Genomic DNA, 25,726 nt, shown 5'->3' with positions numbered 1-25,726 from the left:
AAAATGTAGAACCATAGATTCATAGAATGGCTTGGGTTGAAAGGAACCTTTAAGATCATTTGCCTAACCCCTCAGCCATGAGTAGAGTAAATATAGCACTGATAGTATTAATTCTTAATACATTTCAGTCTGATTCAAAATAAAATCTTGACTCTTTTAGAGTTCAAGGGAATTTCATTATTGAAAATAAGGTAACAATGAATTTCAGTCTTTGTGTTTTTTAAAGAAGATTTTTTAAAACTTATTGCAGTTAAACTGTCACTTGGGGATTTCATTTCTTAATATACTAGTAAATTCTAATCATAGAAGTTAAATTACTCTTCAGGGTTAATTTGCCACATACAACATTATTTTTATAATCAAAACACATGGGAAATAAGCAGGCATGCATATTGTGTCAAACAAATATTTATCTTAATAAAATTGAAAGAATTAATAGGTCAGATGTAAATCTCTAATATTGCCTGCTATTTTTTACTTATTAAGGTGTACCTGTTATACTGAAACCCCACCAGATACTGCAAATTTGAATGTACTGTAACAAGAGTATACTGATCCACTGCTTCAACAAACCAAGACCTCGTTTCTAGCTGCTTGAGAGGAGTGCTCAATCTACCAGCTATATAAGAACAGCTATGACCTGAGTTCTAAGAGAGTGTTGCGTGAGCCATTGACACAACTAAATATGTCAACACAGGGTTTGTTATTCTTCCACTTCTTGTTTCTTTCACTCTTTCTTTCCCTTCTATTCATCCATTTTTTCCTTTCCACTATGTATTTTAGAAATGCCATATAGAGATTATGAACAGTCTCTCACCATGAGGATGATTAAATGGCTTTCAGTAGACATCTCAAACATTAACTTGTGATCCCCAGATTAGTAGATCCTTTAGATTCTTGCTTTCTTTTCAATGGCTGACAGGAATTGAATCATGTTATATATAAAAAAATTCTCCTTTGTTTCTAAGATGCAGAGCATGTAAAATTGCACTGCTGCTTAGTACCATTTTTTTCTTTTGATTAGTAAGCTATTCTGTTGACATTCGCGTGTGGTGCTTTTCTGTTGTATTGACTGCAAAGCATCCATACACTGTAGTTTTTATTAAGTCTCAATTTTCAGTAAGTTCTACAAATAGAAAATTTATATAAATTGACCCAAGAGAACCTAATGCCTTTCCAGAATAAATGTATCTTAAATGGAAAGAGTGTTCATTTCAAGTTTCTATATGTTTACTTCTAGTATTTATATTTTTTAGAGATTAAATGTGAAAAGAATTGAAATGAATAAAATTTACAGAAATAAGCCTGAATGGCCTGCAGACCTCTTTAACATACAATTTCACAACTAAACACAATAAATGAGTCAAAATTTATGTCAAAATTCGAAGTTACATTCCTCTGAAACAGAAAGATTTAGTTGTAAATTAGCATTCTAAAACCTGGAAGCCGTGCATATTGATATGCCAGCGGTGTTACACAGGCTTTATTAGAAAGCTGATGAAATTCCCATGTTTCATGCTTCTTCACTTGGTAGTCATAAACTAGAATAATGCTGTTTTCTGCAACTACGTTGATGACCAATAAGAACATTACCTGAGATATGAAATATTTGTAGTAGCAGAATCTGAGCTCTTCTAGGAATTAGATTTGGTTATACATCACATAAAAGAAGAAAATGATTATGGTGGTCAAAATTTCTGTCTTCTGTTGTTATTGTGATACACCTAATATTTTTCATATTAGTGCTAATATAAACTCTTTATCAAGTGACCGTAATGCCAATACGCCAATAGAGCATTTAGAAATGAGTGGTGTATATCTCTCTTCTTTCCATAGTCCCTTTGCCATGCCTATTAACTCCCAAAGCCCACAGTCAGAATTCTCAGTCCTTCAAGGAGATAGCAGTATGTTGTTTTTTTGTTTTGTTTTGGTTTGGTTTGGTTTGGTTGTTTATTTTTATTTTCCTTCTACTAGTTCTGCTTTAGGAGATTATGAGTTCTTTGGGAGGGAATGAGTTCTCCTTATCTGCTCAGGGAACTAAATCCTTGTAGCAGAAACTTAAATTCTACAGTTGCATGTACAAGCAAAAATATATATAAAAGAAATTAAGTCATTGACCTGGCAGTGCTGGAGCAAATTAGAGTATCTGGATTATTCATATCTGGCTTGTCTTCCCTGAAGACTCTTGCTGGGGAGATTGTTCCATACAGGAAGCAGCTAGAAGGACCATGGTGAAAAATGGGCATCATTTTTTCACCTGTGGGATTATATTAGGAAAAATGAAATTACTTGAATTTATTCAGTTGCTGCAGATCCTTGCTGAGCTGTTTAGGGTGGCTGTAACTGAAGAAACCTGTCCTGATATTGCAATTTCTTGCTGAGTCTAAGTTGTACACTGCAAGGCTACAGCTTCTACTGCTCCATTTTCAGATGTTTAACAGACAGTAATTTAAGCTTCTCTCCAGCACCATCTTTTTTTTTCCTTTTTTATAGGCCAGTCTGAGGCATTTGTGTGCTAATCCATGTCCTCTCAAGATGCTGCTGATACTTTTAAGGTTAGTAGTATCAGTAATATCAGTACTAAGGTCTGGCACCACACTGATGGTTGGATTTCTATTCCAGCCATATCTGACATTGTCTTCATCATTGTGATACTTTCATGACAATGGCCAAATAAACTCCACCACAGTGTTCTCTTTCTCTACCTCCCCAGGGGAGGAGGGAAAGTTGAAAATATGATGTTAAAAAAGACTCACATGTTGAAATAAGGATAATTTAATCAAAGAAAGATGCAAGAGAGAAACAAACAAACAAACAAACAAAAAAAACAAAAAAACACCAAGCAAAGTGCAACAAGGTTTTTATTGATTGCAGATCTATTCTGGGTGCTTTGATAGACTCTCACAAAAGTGTGAGCTAGTGGTCTAATGGTCAGACAAGAAATTAATTGCTGTAGAGTCTACATCCAGGAAAGTTCCCCTAAGTGACTGAGAGTAATGAGCACAGGTAATCTCACTTACAGTTCAGAACAGATTATAATAGTAATTCAGTATGTTAGTGGGCTTTTCCAAATAATGATATATCAGTGACCATAGATCAAAAGCTTTGATACCTGAAATATCCATTGTGAGATTTTCTGCAAAAATGGGGACTATTTCTGATAGGAGTATGCAAAATTGACTGAACCATAGTTCCTGAGGTGGAACTAAATATACCTATAAATTAGTCTGGGATTTGTGTTTGTATCCCAACCTGTTTGCATAGTTTCTTAGTTGTATAACATTTTCCAGTCAGTTATGCTGGCTCAGCCAGATATGTATTGTAGGATGTAAGAGGTATTGCTCCTGGCTAGAGAGAAAGTAGGTGGTGATAGACTGCTTTGTGGTGCTAACCAAGGCTTTAAAGCAGCAAGAACTTTGAAGTGCTAAATTCCTTCTTATTCTTTCACCACATTTTCACAGGGCAGTATAGTTATACTCTGGACAGAGGCTGTCTCCACCGTAGAATGTTTTTGCACCATCTTAGCAAATCAAGCAATCTCCTTCTGAGTCTTCATACCGGAAGCAAAGTAATGATGAAATGATTTCCATGGGTTCCTTGAGATGCTTTGAAATTAGTTTTCAGTATTTGTTAAAAATTCTCAACATTTGATTTTAAAACTTAACAGTCCAGAATGAAAATGTTATAAAATATGATTGAAGGCATTGTGAGTTTCTTCTTGTTTTCAGTTTTACTTTTCCATAACAAAAATGACTGGAAGATGACTGGGGGAAAAAAATCAACAAACCATACAAATATAAGAGAAATTAGATGCCAAGAGATCCAGATGACTAAAATTATTTCCTCTGTTTTCCTAAATGTATTAGCCTGATTCCAAAATTTAGAAAACCCAGGTTTTATGAAAGAAATGTGTGTTTAGAAAATGGGATTTTATTGACTAATTAAGAAATATTCTTTATTTTTTGTTAGCTTTTTTTATTTTTCATGGAAATTAAATCAAAAGATGTTGACTGATACCTAAAAAAAAAGGACATTTTTTTCTGATTCTATACCACATTTGTTTTGGTGTCTTCTCTTCACATTTGTTTGTCCTGTGGGTCATGTTTAACTTTAAAAGATTTAAAGCTATGCTAGAGGAAATTCATGTTTTTTTAAAAAATATTTCTTGATGAAAGTGTATTTCCTACTCCTGTGCCTAGAGTTGCTCAAGTAGATTGCCAGACTTTTGTATCATTTTTTCAAAGAAATACCATAAATAATAATTAATATAATTAATATATACATGTTTTCAGTGAAAACTTGCCTATGAATGTCTCAGCATTAGCACAGACAAAGGCAGTATTCAGAGCGCCTTCATTTCAAGCCTAATATTTCCTATGGAGCATGGTGGTTACATTTTCCAGTTTTGGCTTAATAAATCATATACTCTTTTGTCCATAGTTTTTTGTAAACTCCACAACTTTTTTTTTTTTTTTTTCCCAAAAGTGTTTTTCACTGCAGTTATGTTAAGGAGCTTTATAGTTGAACTAAACAGATGTCATGGTTTTATGATTTTTTGTTATCAGTATTCCACATCACAACATCATGCAGTGTACTGGGAGTTAAGGAGCAAATGCTTTAGTTCCGGGTACCTGTCTGGAAGAGAAGAAGAACTACAGTCCCCAAGAGCCTTTTTGAGTACTGTTATCATTTCTGCTCAAGGCAACAGATATAAGGGCGCAGGTCATCTGACTCGGCCCTCTTCTTGTCTCGCCGTGTTCCCTGTTGGATCAGCTCGCTACTGCTGCGCCTGACTGCACACAAGGCTTCAGTACTAGTGTAAGGCCTTTGGCTCTCAGACAATCTTTCTCTCAATTATTTTTGATTTATATTGTATTATAGTGTGTTATCTTACATTCTGATACTATATTTAGTAAATTAGTTTGTTTCTCCTCAGATCGTTGCTGCTGTTTTTAATTTTTTTGGGTCCCCTGTTTCCCTCCCTGGAGGTGCGGATTTTGTGAAATCCCTCCGCCCCACTAGTCACAGAACCGGGCTGGAGCAGCCCTTAAACCATTGACATTTTTGGTGGAGAATGCGGGCAGAAGCTGTTTTTTAGCTTTTTAGAACGAATCTCTCTCTGCTCTCGGAGAGCTTCATTGGGAAAGTTTATCTTTTTCATAGGTGCTCACTGAAAACTTGACCTTGAATGTCCAGGCGGACTGCCAATATTCTGAGATATTTTGTAAACTTTGAACACTGCTATCTTGCTTTAGCAAAGAGGAAGGAAAAAAAAATGATTCTGCTTTCTGTTTTAAACCATTTTGTAAAGAGAGCTACTAATTTCACAGAACTTGGGATTTTGAAGCAGGTTCCCAGTCTCTCTTGTCAATCCTTTATGGATTGTTTGAATGCTCACCTGACCACGTTGTCAATCTCCCTGAATGCACCGTTTGTCATTGTAATTATTTCACTCAGTATCTGGAATTATCGTATTCTGAAGAAGTCCCCTCCAAAACCAGAGAATACTGAGTGGCAGGGTGTATGGAGAGACTTGGGAGAGACTTTAGAGAGATGGACATGTTTGGTGTCATGGAACTTTACTCCTGAACACCTAAAAGATCCTGAGAGCCTGAACAGATATTTGAGACAGAGATGTTCTGGCCTAGGCAGATCTGAGGAGGCACAAATGATTTGGGCCTGGCTAATGCTTATTGGGCCTTATTTAATACTATCCCAGAGAGGGAAAGAATTCCAGAAATTGAGAGAGAGAGAGTCCAAGCTGAGAAGGAGAATTTCTGAGCTGAGCGAGAGAATCTCCAAGCCGAGCTGGAGAGTAAGTTCATCAGGACTGACCAACCTGATCAACCGCAGGAGACACCAGAATCAATGTCAGTTGCCCCTGTAAGAGGAGAGAAAACGAAATGAATTTCCACTCAGTTAGAACAGAAGAAAGAGAAGGAGGGTGTAGTAGAGGAAGCAGTCAGTGTAAGAGAAGAGGAGGAGGGTGAAGTAGAGGAAGCAGGCGATGTAAGAGAAGAGGAGGAAAGAGGTCCAGTGGAGTGGCACCAAGGAACTGGAGTGCCCATGCCCTCAATAAGACTGCATGCACAAACACCAAGGAGGGCAGGAAGTCCTGAAAGAGGAGGAGGTGAGCCATTGTAACCATTGTGGATAGATCTTTGAAAATGAACGAAATTTGTGGTCAGAGAAAGGACTTCACACACCACCCCAATGAGCCTATTGTCACCTGGTTACTTTGATGCAGGGACAGTGGGGCCAACAGTGTGTGGCTAGATAGCAGAGAAGCTCGTCAGCTCGTGGCATTGCTAGGGACTCAGCCATTGACAGACATATTAGCACATTCCAGAACCAGGCCTTCACCCTCTGGAAGCGGATGTTGTTAGCCATGAGAGAAAAACACCCCTTTAAAGATGATCTCATGCCTGAGAAAAGGAAATTGACCGATATGGAAAAAGGCATCCGTTATTTGAGAGAATGTGCCGTGGTGGAAATGATATACAGCCCCGACTTCCTCCCTGACAAGCCAGACCAAGAGCATGATCCTGAGAGAGTCCGGTGTACACCAAATATGTGGCTCACATTCACTAAGACTGCACCAGAAAGGTATGCCAGTACATTTGCAGCAATGTATGGCAGAGGGGAAAGAAGACCCCTTATAGATGATCTGGTTAATAGACTCCAAGACTTTGAGTTGCATTTAAATCCTCTACGAGCTTGTGTTTCAGCCATCACAAGGATAGTTGAAAAGCTAGACAGAATGGAGAGCAAACAAGAAGATATATAATAGACAAACAGTCTACCATATGTGATGCTGATGGATCCATAGTGGACGAGGACCAGAATTCCCAAAACCCTCCACTGGAAGAGCTGATCAACTTGCTGTCCTCCCGACCTACATCATCCAACATCTCAGCCATCAAAAGGGGACTTCCTCCTGCTAGAGGAAATGATAACGGTAAGACTATAACACGTCTTGCCTTGTGGCGTTACCTGCATGACCATGGAGAAGATATCAAGAAGTGGCATAAGAAACCCACTTCTGCGCTTCAAGCACAGATAAAAGAATTACAAGACAGATCAACTACCAAGGTGAAGTCCTCCAAAAGGGTGATCACTCCAGTTGCTGCGGACAACCAAGGTAACAAATAGGGGGGCCCTGCCCCCAGCCAGGAGGGGGAAAGGGATAATAGAGTGTATTGGACTGTGTGGATTACATGGCCTGGCACATCAAAACCACAGAAATTTAAGGCACTGGTAGACACTGGTGCACAGTGTATGCTAATGCCCTCGAGTCACCAAGGAACAAAATCAATTTATATTCATGGGGTGACTGGGGGTTCCCAAGAGTTGACTATGTTGGAGGCTGAAATAAGTCTCACTGGCAAAGACCGGCAAAGGCATCCTATTGTGACTGATCCAGGGGCTCCATGTATACTTAGTATTGATTACCTCAGAAGGGGGTATTTTAAGGATCCCAAAGGGTATCGATGGGCCTTTGGAATAGGTGCTGTAGACACAGAAGGTGTTAAACAGTTGTCTGCGTTGTCTGGCCTATCAGAAGATCCATTTGTAGTGGAATTGCTACGAGTAAAAGAGCAACAGGTACCGATTGCTATAAAAACGGTACACAGACGGCAGTACCGCACTAACAGGGACTCCTTGCTCCCCATTCAGAACTTGATTCATCAACTAGAGAGTCAGGGAGTGACCAGCAAAACTCACTCACCTTTTAACAGCCCCATATGGCCAGTGTGTAAAGCCAGTGGAGAATGGAGGCTGACAGTAGACTACCGCAGCCTGAATGAAGTCACACCCCTGCTGAGTGCTGCTGTGCCCGACATGCTAGAACTCCCAATATGAACTGGAGTCAAAAGCAGCCAAGTGGTATGCCACCACTGACATTGCTAATGCTTTATTTTCCATTCCATTGGCCATGGAATGTAGGCCACAGTTTGCTTTCACCTGGAGGGGCATTCAGTATACCTGGAATCGTTTGTCCCAGGGGTGGAAATACAGCCCAACAATTTGTCATGGGTTGATTCAAGCTGCACTGGAACAGGGAGGTGCTCCTGAGCACTTTAGGTACATTGACAACATTATTGTGTGGGGCAATACAGTAAGGGAAGTTTTTGAGAAAGGAGAGAAAGTAATCCAGATCCTTCTTAGTGCTGGTTTCGCTATTAAGCGAAGCAAAGTGAAAGGACCTGCACAAGAGATTCAGTTCCTAGGTATAAAGTGGCAAGATGGACATCGCCACATCCCAATGGATGTGGTAGACAAAATCACTGCCATGTCTCTGCCCACTAATAAGAAAGAGACGGTCTTTTCTGGGCATAGTGGGCTTTTGGAGAATGCATGCTTCAAACTATAGCCTCATTGTAAGCCCCCTTTATCAAGTGACGCGGAAGAAGAATGATTTCACGTGGACTCATGAACAGCAGCAGGCTTTTGAGCAGATTAAGCAGGAGATAGCCCATGCCGTGGCCCTCGGGCCAGTACGGACGGAACAGGATGTAAAGAACATCCTCTATACTGCTGCTGGAGAGAAAGGTCCCACCTGGAGTTTGTGGCAAAGAGCCTCAGAAGAGACCCGAAGCCAACCCCTGGGATTCTGGAGTCAGGCCTACAGGGGGTCTGAAGAGCACCACACTCCAACTGAAAAGGAGATCTTAGCTGCATATGAGGGGGTTCGAGCTGCTTCTGAAGTAGTTGGTACTGAAATGCAGCTCCTTCTAGCACCTCGATTGCCAGTGTTGAACTGGATGTTCAAGGGAAAGGTTCCCTCTACCCATCATGCTACTGATGCCACTTGGAGTAAGTGGATTGCACTGATTACGCAGCAGGCTCGGATGGGGAACCTCAGTCATCCAGGAATCTTAGAGGTGATCATGGACTGGCCTGAAGGTAAAAAGTTTGGAACATCACCAGGAGAGGAGATATCACGTGCTAAAGAAGCCCCACCATACAATGAACTACCAGAAAATGAAAAGAAATACGCCCTGTTCACAGACGTATCATGTCGTATTGTGGGGAAGCATTGCAGATGGAAATCTGCTGTGTGGAGCCCTACAGGACAAGTTGCAGAGGCCACTGGAGGTAAAGGAGAATCAAGTCAGTTCACAGAGGTAAAGGCTATCTAACTGGCCTTAAATGTTGCTGAACAGGAGAAGCGGCCAATGCTTTATCTTTATACTGACTCATGGATGGTGACGAATGCCTTATAGGGGTGGTTACAACAGTGGGAGCAAAATAACTGGCAACAGAGGGGTAAACCTGTTTGGGCTGCTGAACTGTGGAAAGACATTGAATAAAGAATATGGTTGTAAAGGTGCACCATGTAGATGCTCATGTGCCCAAGAATCGGGCTGCTGAATTACAACAAAACAACCATCAGGTAGATCGAGCTGCCAAAATTGAGGTGGCTCAAATAAACTCGGACTGGCAAAACAAGAGTGAATTATTTCTAGCTCGGTGGGCCCATGAAACTTTGGGTCATCAAGGAAGAGATGCAAAATATAAATGGGCTAAAGACCGAGGGGTGGACTTAACTATGGATGCTATTGCACAAGTTATTCATGACTGTGAAACGTGTGCCATAATTAAACAAGCCAAGAGGATAAAACCTCTCTGGGAGGAAGGGCGATGGCAAAAGTATAAATATGGGGAGGCGTGGCAGGTTGATTATATCACCTTCCCAAGATCTCACAATGGTAAGCGTTATGTGCTTACCATGGTGGAAGCAACCACTGGGTGGCTTGAAACATATGCAGTACCCCAGGCTACCACCCGAAACATCATATTAGGCCTCGAGAAACAGGTTCTCTGGCGACATGGTACCCCAGAGAGAGTCGAATCAGATAATGGGACTCATTTCAAAAATTCCCTTGTAAATTCTTGGGCCAAAGATCATGGCATTGAGTGGATTTATCATATTCCCTATCATGCACCAGCTTCTGGTAAAATTGAATCATACAACAGGTTGTTAAAAACTATGTTGAAAGCAATGGGTGGTGGAACCTTTAAGCACTGGGAGAAGCATCTGGCCGAAGCCACCTGGTTGGTGAATACTCGAGGATCTATCAATCGTGATGGTCCTGCCAGCTCCCTACATACTGTAAAGGGAGATAAGGTCCTTGTAATACGTGTAAAGAACATGTTGAAAAAAGCAGTTTGGGTCCTTCCAGCTTCTGGGAAGGGTAAACCTCTTCGTGGAACTGTTTTTGCCCAGGAACCTGGGTCCACTTGGTAGGTGATGCAGAAAAATGGGGATGTTCAATGTGTGCCACAAGGGAATTTGATGATGGGAGAGCGGAATCAGTAATTCCAAGTATAATGTACATGTTTTCAATGTTTGATAATTGATTATAATTATGTTTGTTTGTTTATATATTAAGCATGCTGTAATGATGTAGAATAAGGGGTGGAATGTCATGGTTTTATGATTTTTTGTTATCAGTATTCCACATCACAACATCATGCAGTGTACTGGGAGTTAAGGAGCAAATGCTTTAGTTCCGGGTACCTGTCTGGAAGAGAAGAAGAACTACAGTCCCCAAGAGCCTTTTTGAGTACTGTTATCATTTCTGCTCAAGGCAACAGATATAAGGGCGCAGGTCATCTGACTCGGCCCTCTTCTTGTCTCGCCGTGTTCCCTGTTGGATCAGCTCGCTACTGCTGCGCCTGACTGCACACAAGGCTTCAGTACTAGTGTAAGGCCTTTGGCTCTCAGACAATCTTTCTCTCAATTATTTTTGATTTATATTGTATTATAGTGTGTTATCTTACATTCTGATACTATATTTAGTAAATTAGTTTGTTTCTCCTCAGATCGTTGCCGCTTTTTTTAATTATTTTGGGGTCCCCTGTTTCCCTTCCTGGAGGCACGGATTTTGTGAAATCCCTCCGCCCCACTAGTCACAGAACCGGGCTGGAGCAGCCCTTAAACCGTTGACAACAGAATATCAACAACAACAAACAAACAACAATCAGCAACAGCCAAGAGCTTATCTTAATTTTGCTGCAAATAGCAACTGTTTCTCCTGCTCTGTCTTCATTTAAATAAGAAGAGAAAGGAATCAGGTTCTTATAGATTTGCCATTAGGAGAAGGTTTGGAAGGGTTTAATATAAAGTTTGATTTTCATTTACAGTTAACGTCACTTCCATAGGCTTATTTTAGGGGTCATTTCATTATTTGTTTTATGAAGTTTAGTAAAGCTCAAAAATATTTCTATACACACAGGATTGGAATGTTAATAAAGATTAAAAAAAAAAAACATAACAACAGTAAACTATTTACAAGCTCAAATCTCCAAATCTCAGCAAATAAAACCGTCACTAATGTCATATGAAATGCCAGCAATCCAAAATATTATTGTATTTTCTTTCTGTATTCATTTAACAACATTTTTCTTATTTCATAGCAACATAGTCTTAAGAACTCTTTCATAATGGTAGTGGAGAAAAATTTTAAATGAGTATTGCATTGGGTGCCCCATATTTTTTAATTCTGTGAAAGATTAGTTGTGTTTATCTGGAAATTTACATCTTATTGTTAAGGCAAAAACATTTGGAACATATTGTCTAGAATAATATTATCAGTAATATATTGAATCATTTATTGTTCTTTGCTCCATAACAATGAACTTTGCTTTCATAACTCAGAGTAAATCCTCATCAACTGATTTTATTTTCAAATAGCAAAATTCAGAGCAAACTTATAAAATTTTTATAAGTAAACATTTTGGAAGTATAAAATGTTCAAACAGACCTTTGTGCCACAGTCATTGTCTACTGTCATTGCTTTCCAAATCCTTGTTATCTCACAATATTGTAAATCTGCATTTCAAGAATAACAGTATTTTCAGATTTGTGAGGTAGCACTCTTAAATCCAAGTATTAATAATCTTTTATGTTCTATGAAATGGTCTGAACTATCCTAAGTTGTGATGTTTTCAGGTATATCTCAGGAGGACACAAAAGGCTTTTTCCTACATAAAATTTATTTCAAAGGATCTTTATAAATTTGTCTTCAGTTCCGTATGTCCACAATATAATCTTACCAGCTAGATTACTTGAAGGCATTTTACAGAATGTTTTGTGTTTTGAGGGGAGTTTTGCTCAGAGATTTAAGATGATGCCAAATGTTTGTGCACCAGTATCTTATGCTTGGAAACTAGAATGAAAACCATTTTTTCTTGAGTCTACCACTTCAGTGCCTTTTAAGCTTTTTTGTAAGCAGTTTCCTGCCACTGATACAATGTGAAATTTTATGGCTCTCTCCATAGTCCAGAGAAAGACAAACATCCACTGTGAGATATGGATTATACAAGTCTGTAGGGATTTTTCAAAGATACAGTGCTTAAAAACAAAAGTACATATCCAGTACAATTTACAAATGCACTGGTGTTCCTTATTCTCACTGACTTCATGTCATCTCAGATATCTTATTTAAATCTTACAAACTTCATATCTGTTTAATTATCTTTTAAAAAACAAAGTCTTAAAATCTGGCATGCATTTTTCAGAAAGAGAGTGATAGAATATGGAATAAAACACACATTTCTTGGGTCCCAGATTATGTGTGAATATAAAGTGAAGATTTTCTTTAGTTCTGTAGAGCTGTTTACAAAAAAAAAAAAAAAGTACCCTCTTTAATTTAAAATTGTTTGATCACTCTTCGAAAAAAGTCTTAGATTTTAATTAAGATTTTATAGCATAATTGCATCGGTAATTATATAACTTTTTTTTTTTTTTTTTAATCTTCCTGGAGGTTTATTAATTATGTGATTGAAACATCTCAATTACAAAGATCTTAAATGTCAAAAATATGCATTTGATATTCAAATAGTCACTAATTCAGCATAAAACAACTACTGTTGTATCTGAATTTTGTGTAATAGCATGATTAAATCACATTTTCTGCGCACTTATTTTAGATGTTAGGTTCCCATATGGATTGTCCTGGCTGACAGTAAATGCTTGTAAATGAGTAAATGCTCATTGATTTTTCTTGCATAATACTTGTAAAGGACCAATACAGTTACAAAGAGCAGAACTTGACCCTAAGATTACACATTTGTAAACATTTTTTTTTTTTTAAGAGTTCTGTTTGAGGTCTACTCTGCAGTATTGAGTTGATCTTACTATGCTATCATGCACAAAAAGTAAAAACAGTAGCTTTGAAACTAAAATTGTTATAGTAGTAAACAGGCCTTGTTAATCCATCTGCTTCCCTAATATTTGGTGAGAGCTTTTGTTACTTTAGTTTGTCATCCAAGGAACATCAGCTACCTTTACTAATAATGAAAAACAGAAACCCACCTATACAAAACATTTTATGTTACTGTATGCTATGCCCTGTCCAATTGTACCATATAACTCTAAATTTATTTAAGCAACATGCCTTTTAATGTCTTATTGGAAGAGTTATTTATACAACTTTGTAATACCTTCTCATTTCAACAAGAGAGTAGAAGATACTTTGGGTATATTAATCAGGTTTGTGTTCTAAGTATATCTGGCAGCTATTAATTCTTCACTGGCACAAAAACTAAGCTGTAGACCCAAAAGACTTTCACCTTGCCTGACAGTAATCATGAGTAGAGCTTGAGCATATTGTATAGCATGGCAGAGATTTTAGAAGGAGAATACAAGGATATATGCACTTTGGGGGCCATAAAACATTGCCTTACAAAATGTGTATTCCTTAAATCATCAGAAAAAAAATCACATGAAATTGTTTACAAGTGCTCTTCCATGGCATAGTGCCTTGCAAATATATGTAATTCTGTTATTTGCACAGCTATGCTTATGAATGGGTATGAACATAAAGTGTGGAAAAATATACTCTCTTATATTTTCTGTCTGTTAATATTTTGTTAAGGAATAGATTTCATTAGTACAGTGTGTCATGATTTTGAACAAAAAAAAAAGTAGAGAGAGAACACATTAGGAAGAAATTATTAATATGAAGATGGTGAGGCACAGAAAACTTGCCCAAAGAAGTGATGAACGCCCCATTCCTGTAAGTGTTCAAGAGCAAATTGTATTGGTCTTTGTAACAGTCTGGTCTAGTCGAAGGTGCCCCTGCCAATGGCAGACAGGGTGAAGCTAGGTGATTTTTAAGGTCCCTTACAACTCAAATCATTCTATGATTTTATGAAGAACAAAATTACATAATAAGGATTCCATCCTCAGAATGCTTTATAAATTTTTAGTAAGGGTCTGACACTAAAATATAATGGTGAACTGTAGTAGGTGGTCAGTTGAAAATTAATTATCTCTGTAGTATGTATTTCTATAGTACCCACACATGAACAAACTAGTGCAAAGAAAACTGATGTGGAGTTCATTACATGTATTACTTCAGTGATAATTACAAGGGAAAAAAATGACTTGGTACTAAAAATACAATAATATTCCTAAACAAACAAACAAATAAATTAAAATTAAATTAACTATATTATTTTCTAATAATATTCTGATTTTAAAAAAGAGAAAATTCCTTCATCTAAAGTAGCTGCTTTCATCTTTTATTATTCTGGGGGAAAAAAATGAAATATTTTCATGAACTTTTAAATATTCATTGATGTATGCTAAAATCTTTTTTTTACTTTTGGTTCTACATCTTCAGAGTCAGCAGTAGCATTTTAAATTTCAATTTTCAGTGAAATTTTGGAAGAAGAAATATAATGCCTTGACATAGTATTTTCTTCTTTGAAAAAAAAACCACAAATATAACCCCCAAACACAATGTACATCCCTCTTAGTTTTAATCATTAGATATACTCCAGGAAGTTATCTCCATTTTTGTTCTATAAGAAGTCAGCATGTTGCTATTGCTTCTTGTCTTAAAGTTCATGTCCAATTCACCATTCCATTTTGTAACACCATCACAGCAGACTCTTTACCACTTAAATGATAAAAGTTTCAATAGGCACTTTAGTGGAATTACGAAAAAGCTACCACTCTTCCACCACGATGCCAGAAAGCTATCTTCTTTCTAAGTCAGTCAGCAAACTGTACCTTGTAGGCCTGAGCTTGTCTCAGTGTAATTCCAGAGTAACAAAATAAGAACAACAAAAAACTGTGTATATTACAGGATTTATCTCTTCTTTGCAGATCAAACAAAAACTGACAGTATGATAAATGTAGTAACTTTCTGGAAACAATTCCTGTCTTTTATAATCAAAGGAATCTTGTCCTATTATAAAGCTTAGGTTTATCTTTTTTATTTGTTGTTAGTTTGCTTTTATTTTTATTTCACTGTTGTATTTGTTCTTAAGTGACTTTGTCAGGGTTATAACTTTCTTCTTCTCCAAACATGTCTGCCAAGATTTTGAAACGAGGTCCCCAGTCACTCAGATAGTCGTAATCCTGGTCTGCCTCTGTAGTAAGGGATTCTATAGAGCTGAGGGACTCTGCAACAGATCCATTTCCTTCATAAGCATAGGTTGCCAAGGAGTCATAAGGGGGTGCAGCTGGATCAACATCATTTTCCTGCAGCCTTTGATTAATGAAATCTCTTATGTCTGTGTTGTCTTCCACTGGTGGTCTCTGACGTGGAAAACGCAAGGTGTCTGGTTTTATGTCCCTGCGCATTTTGTTATCTTCAATCACTTTGGGATTCCTCAGGGCACCAATGTCGAAAGCTTGGGTGTCCTCTTCTCCACCTCCTTCATCATCATAGTGGATAACATTATCTCTGATGTCTTCTTTAGAGGTCATCAGGGTGTCCTTTTTCTTCTGCCTCCGTAGTGCTACATATAGCACTACAATGACTGTAATGAGAAATAACTGAAGTTAAGACATGCATAGAAATAATTTGGTACTCTGATGGTATATCATTATACTTCCTTTGAAAGCTGCAAGCAATCAAAAGGATTTTTTTCCTTAGAAGATAGACTCCTACTATTATCATAAAAATAGCAGTGCTCTATCCAATAAAAAGTCATTTGCTGTTTGATGTATGAATCTAACTTTCTTTAGTGCTTGCTGTGAAGGAAGTAACAAATAATTTTCTTACTGTCTTGCTTTATGCAAAAAATAGGTTTGGATAGGACTTTCAGTTCATATAGAGAGAGATAGGATTTTTTTTAAAATGTGTTCCATAGCTTAATAGAGAAAAATTCCCAAATTTTGACATAGAACCATAGAATCATAGAATCATAAAATTGCTCAGGTTGGAAAATACCTTAAAAAGATCATCAAATCCAACTGCAACCACAGCCTAGCCATACTACCCTAACTCTAACAACCCTCCGCTAAATTGTGTCCCTGAGCACCACATACAAATGATTTTTTAAACACATTCAGGGATGGTGACTCAACCACCTCTCTGGGGAGCCTATTCCAGTGCTTAACCGTCCTTTCTGTAAATAAGTTTTTCCTGATATTCAACCTAAACTTACCCTGGCAAACCTAAACTTACCCTGGTGTGAAAACAAAATGAATACAAAACCAAAACAACAACAGCTTCAACAAAACAGTATTGAAGATGAAAAAAAAGGGGGAAAAAAAAGTCTAACTTCAGTTTTTTATAAAGTACTTTTTTTTGCCTCTGTGAATTTTGAAGAATGACATGTGATATATGATATGTTTCTGGAGAGAAAAGGAGCTGGTTGGTTTTCAGCTATCACCTCCTCCAAGCTCAACAGTGTTTCATGTTGACAAGCAGGAAGTCAAGCAAAAGCAGCAGGAAGCCTGCGTGGATGACTATCTCCTGACTAAAAAAATTATATAAGAGGAGAAGCAGAGACAGATATGCCAGGACAAGTATGCACTGCCTGAACTTGCAGGGGTAGGATTAGGCACGCCAAAGCCCATCTGCTCTTAAGAGGGACATGAAGGGCTTATGCAAGAATTAAAATAACAAGAAAGAGGAAAGATGTGGTCCTAGTGATGAATGGAACAGTGAAGCTGATGCAAAGGACATAGGAAAAGCAAAGGTACTGAATGGTTTCTTTGCCTCTGTCTTTATTCATAATTGTCTTTTAAGAATCCCAGGTTCCTGAGACCAGGGGGAAAGTTTGGAAACCATTTACAAGCTTATCAAGAACAGGAAAAATTATGAGAAGTGAACATGGATTTACAAAGGGAAAAATGTGCTCAACTTGCCAGATAGCATTCTACAGTGAGGTGGCTGGTGGATTAACAGTGAATGTTATTTATTCTAACTTTAGCAAAGTGTTTGATGCTATCTCACACAACAAACTTAATAGAAAACTGAGGAAGTATGGACTAGATAAGTAGATAGTGAGGTGGATTGCAAAACTAGACAGATTCTTAGGAAGTGTTGTGATCGACAGCCAGATATTTGAGGACAGTCATTAGTGATGTACCACAGGAATCCGTACTGGAACCAGTTTTGTTTAACATCTTCATTAATGACCTGAATAGTGTATACCCTCTGGAAGTTTGCAGGAGATAGAAAACAGGTATTGGTGCCATCATTCAGAGGTACCTCAACAGACTGGAGAAATGGGCCAGCAGGAATGCCGTGAAGTTCAACAAAGGGGAATGCCAAGTCCCATATGAGGAGAGGAATAAACCCATGTACCAGTAAATACTATGACCTGACTAGTACTGGAAAGAACCTCAGTGGACAAGGAATGAGATGGTGATGGACAGCAAGTTCACTATGAGTCATGAGTCATCAATGTGCCCTTGAGGCAAAGAATGCCAGCAGCAGTTCAGGCTGTATTAGGAATGATGTTGCCAGTAGGTCAAGGGAGAGGATTCTTCCCCTCTGCTCAGCACTGCTGAGGCCATATCTGGAGTGCTGAGTCCATGCCTCAGCTCAAGTGAAAGACAGAAATGGGCTTTCTATAGCAAATCCATCAAACGATCACAAAGATGACTAAATGGTTGGAGTATCTGACATACAAGGACAAATTGAAAGCTGAGAATGTTCAGCCTGTAGAAGAGAAGACTCAGGGAGATCTTTCATCAGTGTGCATATGACAAGGCAGTAAGAAGAAGGTGCTTGAGCCTTCTCAGAGCAGTGACAAGAAAATGGGCAATGGGCAAAAACTGAAATAGAGGAAATTCCATTAAAATATGAGTAAAAAAGTCTTTTTTGCTGTCAAAATGGTTAAGTACTGGATCATGTTTCTCAGAGAAGTAGTGTTGCATCTATCCTCAGTTATAGTCAAACCTCAACTGAATGCAGCCATTCTCTAAATGGCCCTGCAAGGAGGCTGGGCTAATTAATCTCCAGAAGTGTGTTCCAACTGTGATTTTGTACTCAAAGGAAATTGTTTTGTGATGTGGTTTTATTGCCAATAGTTTGGGCAATGAAAAACCTGGTAGTAGCAAACTGGTAATTTTTTTTTTTAATTTCCTAATTGCCTTAGGTAGAAATTACAGAGTTCTAAGCACTATTTGTGAAGTAACATAATAAAGAATAGAGTTGCAATGATTATAAATTCATGGTCCAGTGTGCGTAGCATAAAATATCTCCTGATGCTAATATATTGACTGTTTCTTATGTGGAAGTGAGCTCAGTAAGAGTGACTTCAAGTACAGTTTTAATGATTGTGTGAGGCCAGTTTCACAGCAATAATGAAAATCTTGAAGGAACTTCAAGATTTATCAATCTATTATTATTACAGAAAAAAAAAATGATATAAGATAAATTCCATTCTCTTATGTCATACACATTGCTGGAGATCTCATTATTTATGCATTAGTTTTTCTAGGTAGTACTGCTAGATTGATTGGAATGAAAGGAGCTATTAAAAGACCAAAGCCTCTTTTCCTAGCATAATCTCAGTAATTTAGTCTGGAAAGTAGGAATTAAAATATCTTCATTAGTGTCATACACATTGAGAGCATCCATCAGCATCAGAGTCGATGAGTTCCTTGACATATTTTTTTTTTTTTTTACTGAATATGCTGTTTTTAAAATAAATTCTTTATTTGTTTCAAGAAAGCATTAGAGAAACATAAACACAGTTTTCTTGAAGGCTCACATCATTACCTAGCAAATTTTTGGGGAAAATCAGACTTCAAGTATTTACAATTACTCAGAAACTTGGGTAGTGTAAATAATCAATGGATTAGAACTGTTGAGTTCTCTAGTTCAGGTTCTTCTTAGTTCACATCATACGAACTGATCACAAGGGTGGCAGCCTAAAAGATTTTGTTACACGTATGTGTTTAGAAGTTCTAGGCACTTTGCTCTGAATTAGAGAGACTAGATGACCTGAGAATCCTGCCTTAAAATGGAGTTCTAATTGACTCATCATTTGTCCTGGTGAATGAGATGCTTCACATATGCCAACAGAGTGCATTTGCAGTTTGGGGAAAAAAAAAAAAAAAAAAGAGGGGTGGCCAGCAGAGAGAGGGGATTGTACCCCTCTGTTCTGCCCTCATAAGGCCCCATCTGGAGTACTTCAGACAAGTCTGGGGCACCCAGCTCAAGGAAGATGCAGAGCTGTTGGAGCAAGTCCAAAGAAAGGCCATGAAGAGGACTGGAGCACCTTTCCTATGAAGAAAGGCTGAGGGAGCTGGGATTCTTCAGCCTGGAGAAGAGAAGGCTTCAGGGATATTTCATTGCAGCCTTCCAGTACTTAAAGGGAGCTTACAGATACAGAAGAAAAAATGACTTTTTACACAGGCAGATAGTGATAGGACGAGGAGGAACAGTTTAAACTAAAAGGCAGGAGAATTAGATTAAATGTTAGGGAATATTTTTCACTGAGAGGGTGGTGTGTTAGAACAGGCTGACCAGAGAAGCTGTGGATGCCTCACCCCTGGAGATGTTCAAGGCTGGGCTGGATGGGGCCCCAGGCAGCCTGACATAGTGCCTGATTTAGTGGTCAGCAACCATGGCAGGGGGGCTGGAATTCGATGACCTTTAAGGTCCCTACCAACTGAAGCCATTCTATGATTCTATGATCTCTTCACAGTGATATAAGCTGAAACTATTATTCACAATAGTTTTTTTTTTTTTTTTTTTTTGAAAGCTGAATCTCACTCTTGACTGTTTACAGGGTTTACCCAATAAATTGTCATAAGGCTTTTTTTTTAGTATATTTTTAAATCTTTATAAGTATGAACATTTACCATTCTCATTTGTTTTGAAACGTATTTCTCACAACAAAAATATTTTAGACAGAATAAAAATTCTAAATTTTACCCACTATTATTCAGAATCTCCTAATGCAACTTCAAGTCTGTAGTACTTCACTTAAGCTATAAATTACTATTCAAATGCATTCAAATGCAAATAGGTAAGCATATATTAAATTCAGTGTCTCAGCTCTTTTCGTCTGCCCAATAGATCTACACAACAATTAGAATGAGATCTAGGCAGCCCCCTAGAGGCATAGACTAGCATCTCTAAGAATTAGTTTACACTAAGCTGCTCACAATGAATCTGTGTAAGTTACAAAGCTGGATTTAATTCATTACCAGTTCATTAAAGATATACTGTAGGTAGGATGCAGATGGGTATGGACAGCCTTGGGTATGCTATAAACAATATGCTATTTAAATGTAGTATAGATCCAGATGATGATGATTATGATGAGGATTCCAGATAATGGAATCCATGCCTGCCTGAAATCAATACGTTTCTGTCAAGTTCTACAGTGATCTACCCAGTCACAGTCTGCATTACAATCATTTTCTCCTCTTCCATTTCATCACTCTTTTTCTCAAGCTGGTATTAAAAATTAAACAAACGCCTTTACTAAGTTCTTACTGCTATTACTGTCAGTAGGGCTTATCTACTTCAGTAATTTTAAGAAATTGAAGTTTTTCAAGAGAAGTATTTCAGTGAAAGTGTTTCAGACATAAATGTTCAGTTCAAGTTCCACTGAAAGCTGTGTCTTTTCATGCGATAAGAAACATGTAGATGTTAGCAGATTCACATTTATGGTCAGTACTTTGGGATGCTTTTCTAGAAAGTTAGAATTACACAAGTTTTCAAGAACATCCACACATTTTCAGTGGTTTTTTTAAAACACTAGATTAAACTAATGGGAACACAAATTAATTAACACATGAGTCGGAATAACATACTTGAAATGGTATCATGAGAACTAACCTAGAAGTATAACAATACACAGCAGGATTGCAATCAGTGCTCCTGTACTGAGGCCTACTGGCAAGAAGATTGCTTCCACATTGCAGGACAGGATGGTACCATCAGAATCACATCTGCAAACCCGGATAGTCATTGTGTTTGTACTGCTCTGGACAGGGTAACTGCTATCTTCTATTACCACTGGAAGAAAGTACAGCTCTTGCTGCCTCCTGCTGTAGCCATTTCTCCTGGTTTCAATCCCAGCAGTGTTGTCTGTAAAACAGGAGAGACATTATAGGATTTTTATTGTGCGTGTGATTTACCCTTGATGTTTGTATCAACTTCACTACTGGAAGCTGTTTCATTTCTGAAACTCAGTGAATGACATGCTCTTATGTATTTGTCTTGTCTTATCATTACAAAAGGAATTGTATTCTGATTGGTGTAGCTAACGGATTTCCTTTTTGCAGAGAATCAAACAGTGTATAATTTCCAGCCTAGGACTATGTTCCAAATGAATCTAATTGCGGGTGGATTTAGATCAAGACTCCATTAAATCATTTGATTCCTTTTGAAAAAAGAAAGATGCTTGGGCAAAATACAAAACCCTTTCAATCTTCTTGCCCTATTAAGAAGAAATGAACTGAGTAATTTATAATCAGTACCTTTTCTATCAATTAGTCACAAATGAGTTCAGAGCTCCTAGAAATTATGTTTTGTCATTTCTTCCCACATTTCTTCCCTAGTCAGTTATCACAACTTTTCTTGAACCAAACAGAGCAGCAAGGAAATGATGTGCAGATTAAAACAATTATATTGAAAACAAAAAGAAAATAAAATTAACAGGCAATCAATTAGCTGTCAGATTTGAATGAAGGTAGCCTGCAGCAGTGACTACTTTTCCATCCTACCCATACAGTTTACTATACCTTTAGAGGAGATTATTTGTTGTCTATATTAAGAATTTTATCCCTTCTTGGAGGTTTATAGTATGTAGAAGAAATAAGGCCCCTGAATAAAACAGTTATGCAGTTCTTAATAAAGACAATAAGAAAAGAAGCCTAAATATCCCAAATCAGGGATTTTGGGCTACTATTCAGAGAGCGCTAGGCTGACAGAATGTTCATTTCAGATGTCATTATTTTGTCAAACAGGCATACAGACATATCAAGTTCAGTGACAATTCACTTTGAAAAATAAAAGTATTTCAAAGTTGTTTTAATCAAATCAACTTCCATCTTCAGCTTACTCTTTCTCTCTGTTCCATCATCTGCACTGCATAAAAATGAATCCAGCTTCATCTTACCATTATATCTATTGATTTTTTTTTCCATTGCAATATTGAAGATCTCTTTTATAGATGCCACAAAGAAACCAGAGGACTTTCCATTCTCTTTCAAAGAGAATGGAACAGCTCAAACTCTCAAGTTATTGACTTTGAATCTATTCTGTTGCTCTTTTATGACCCTTTTCACAATTGTTCAATGTCCTTTTGAAAATAAGGATGCAGGCACGTGTTTGAACTCTACACAGAGCAGCCTGGAGCTGCAGCCTGAAGTTAAGATTGCTTCTGGTTCTTCAGTCTATTTTAATAGAGCCTCTAGTTAGCACACAGAACATCTGTCTTGCTTATCTTCACAGTAAGTTATATTCTGGGGAGTACAAGTCCTGGAAAAGTTTATTCTAGAATCATAGAATCATTTGAATTGGTAAGGGACCATTAATGGTCACCTAGTTCAACTCCTCTACAATGAACAGGGACACCTACAGCTAGATTAAGGTGCTCAAAGTTTGACTATGAATGTCTGCAGGGACAAGGTAGCTACCACCTCCAAGGGCAACACATTCCAGTGCTTCACTACTCTCATCTTAAAAAAAATGTTTTCTTTATATTCAATATAAATCTCCTCTACTTTAGTTTGAAAACATTTCCCCTTCTTCTATCAGATCCTGCTAAACAGTCTATTCCTTCTGTCTTATATCCCCCCTATAGATACCTAAAGGCCATCATCAGGTCTCCTCAGATGTACTACAAACACATTACATCTAGTGTTATTTCACAACACCCATGATTTTATCATTATAGGACATCAGTGGTTATTGGACTTCTTGGTGTATTTAAAAATGTTAGTAGATATATTTACTTGTAAAAGCATTAAGTGTAATGTGATGAACAACATTAATTCCTCAAATAAAGCCAAAACTCCTCTCACACAGTACCTGCTTGATACTAACACAATCTCTAACTCGAGAATTATGGTATTTATGTTTTTTAGAGGTATCCTTGACATAGCAAAAAAATGATGATCTGTTATTATCAAACAAAGAGTAGAAGATAGCGCATTGTACTGAGTTTTCCAAGGAAGTATTATGGACAACTAAGCAGAGAATGGAAAATAGCAACTATAGTGCATTATTAAGAAGAAGCGATCTTCACCATTAGGTCTAATGGGACAAATGATGCAAAACATTTAAATCTTGCTTGGCATAACTATAGTTAGATGTTGAAATGCTACAGTATTTTTAAAGAGTAATAGATGTTAAAGTCAAACTGTTTAGGCTAAGTACTTCAGAAGAATAATGATCTAATCTTCCAAGAATAGAAGTAAGGGGATTTCATTCCATAACAAGGCTGTCCTTTATATTCGCTGAAATCTCTGTCTCAAGATAAGTACTTGAATGGCCTCTGAAAAAATGCTAAAAAGTGCACAGTTTTGATTTAATAAGTTAATATTTTTCATATCTGCAGTTATATGAATTATTATGTTTTTATTACGTACTGTACTTACAAATTATTAAGTGAAAATCTTTGCTCATTTGTAAGCTGGTTTTAGCTATCTGTGATACACTTTTGCAGAATTCACTAATGAGTTATTTATCCACTGATTAGTCCACCCTTCAAACTCATATATTTCCAATTTAGAGATAAGGATGGGCTTATCAAAGGCCTTGCACAAGTCCACATAGACAATATAATTTGCCCTTCCTTTGGCTATTGACACCTCCACCCTCCACTCTGACTTAGAAGGCCATGAGATTCATCAGGCACAATTAACCTTGGTGAAGCCATGCAAGCTGCCTTGGATCACCTCCTCTTCTCACATGTGCCTTAACGTAGCTTCCAGGAAGATCTACTCCATGATCTTTGCAAGCATAAACATGAGGCTCACCTTACCTTATAAAGGACCTGATTAGTTTTTAGGCCTTTACAGTAGCTTTGATAGCTTTTACCATTACTCACTGTATCAATCACACATTACCTCAGTTGTAGTTGTTGCATTTTCAGTCATATGATCAGAGGAGGTACCACATGATCAAGAAACATAGTACAGCATAACTAGTATGGCAAAGTTGATGCTGGTTGTTGATTTCTATATAGAAATATAGACTGTCAATTGGAGAAAAGGATTTCTCTACCAAAAGGAAAATTAGGGAAAAGTAAGTAGCAAAAAAGTTCTGAGTTTGGATTTTTCTGTCCACAAGAGTACGTGCCTGCAGATATTTATACGAGTTTAAAAAAATAAATAAATAAAAATAAAAAGATTTTCATCCTGAGTTCTTTGCCATTAACTGGAAGCTTCAAATGAAAAATAAAGGTAATGTCAGTAGTGACAAAAAGCAAAAAGTTGGGGGAAAAATCAATGAAGTTAATCATATAAATCCACAGATAATTCAGTCTTGTAGGATGTTATATTGTAGCAGAACTGTTCATATTTAGAACTAATTCCCCTATAGGACTATGTGTCCTTCAGAAAGCATGATAGCTGCAAGTTTTGAAATCACTTTGAAAAGCAGAAGTATTTAAACAAGGCAGCATTAGTGCTTTGTTTAAAGATAAACCTGTATTGATATATTAGTTCTTCCTGATAAACTGAACAATAGAAGGAAGTAATAAAACATGTAGCAGTATTTTTGCAGGCCTGTACGAAAATCCCAGTCTTTGGTGTTCTGACAATTCCTGGCCCCTAAAAATGGGAAGAGGTATAAGACCTGAATTTATATTAAGTTCTGTCCTAGATAATTAACAATTAGAAATGTGTCAAATAAAATTTCTATGGGCATGACTGGAATACAAAGTAATCATAATGGTTGTTATAATCACAGCCTGTTGTTCTGAAAGAGATATATGGGTAAGCAACTTACTTCTGTAGTCATGGACTGTGAAATTTGGTTTGTTGGAAGCCTCAGGTGACAGCCTGAAGGAAAACCTTTGCCCAGCTGGTGACAAATCTTTGTCTGCAGCAGTGACAGTCTGTATTACCTGAAACCAGATTAATTTTGAAGTCAGTTCACTCTTCTAAAAGACATAGTTTTGTTAAAGTAGAAAGTGAACCTCAGATGAAACAATGAAAGGGCAATCCTTACAGATTACTCTCATTTCTCTAGTGGGTTGGACGGTGGAGGTAAGGAGTCTGAATGCTACAGTCTCTAGAGATCTTGTGATATCCCAGAAAGTCTTACTGTGACATATAGGAAGGAAAACAGAAGAATTTCCCCTATAATAATAAAAGAAGCATCTAATAGTTGACCTTTTATCAAAACGTTAGTGATTTTTTGCAAGTAAGTTAATTAATTAGAGACAGTTCACTTTATCAGTTACTTCTACTATCACTGCTAGGACTAGTACATGCTAGTACTGCACCTTAATTTTACATCTTCAGATGAAGTAGAGAGGTTTTTAAGGTCTGCAC

At 37.4% G+C, this 25,726-nt stretch overlaps 1 protein-coding gene across 4 annotated transcripts in view; it reads right to left on the bottom strand.

Moving 5' to 3' along the window:
• Window positions 1-11,106: 11,106 nt before the first annotated feature.
• CDH12 (cadherin 12) overlaps window positions 11,107-25,726 on the bottom strand; it is a 528,906-nt gene continuing 514,286 nt past the window's right edge. For all 4 annotated transcript variants that reach the window (XM_025147686.3, XM_025147689.3, XM_025147687.3 and 1 more), the window contains 3 exons: window positions 25,179-25,296; window positions 21,057-21,308; window positions 11,107-15,783 (listed from right to left, as the gene is read on the bottom strand). In XM_025147686.3, coding sequence (XP_025003454.1) covers window positions 15,284-15,783; window positions 21,057-21,308; window positions 25,179-25,296 — 870 coding nt within the window. In that variant the 3' untranslated portion in view covers window positions 11,107-15,283. The remainder of the gene's footprint in view (window positions 15,784-21,056; window positions 21,309-25,178; window positions 25,297-25,726) is intronic.

Source organism: Gallus gallus, chromosome 2 (genome assembly GCF_016699485.2).
Source record: "Gallus gallus isolate bGalGal1 chromosome 2, bGalGal1.mat.broiler.GRCg7b, whole genome shotgun sequence".
Lineage (NCBI taxonomy): Eukaryota > Metazoa > Chordata > Aves > Galliformes > Phasianidae > Gallus > Gallus gallus.
This window is presented reverse-complemented; position numbering and strand designations above follow the sequence as displayed.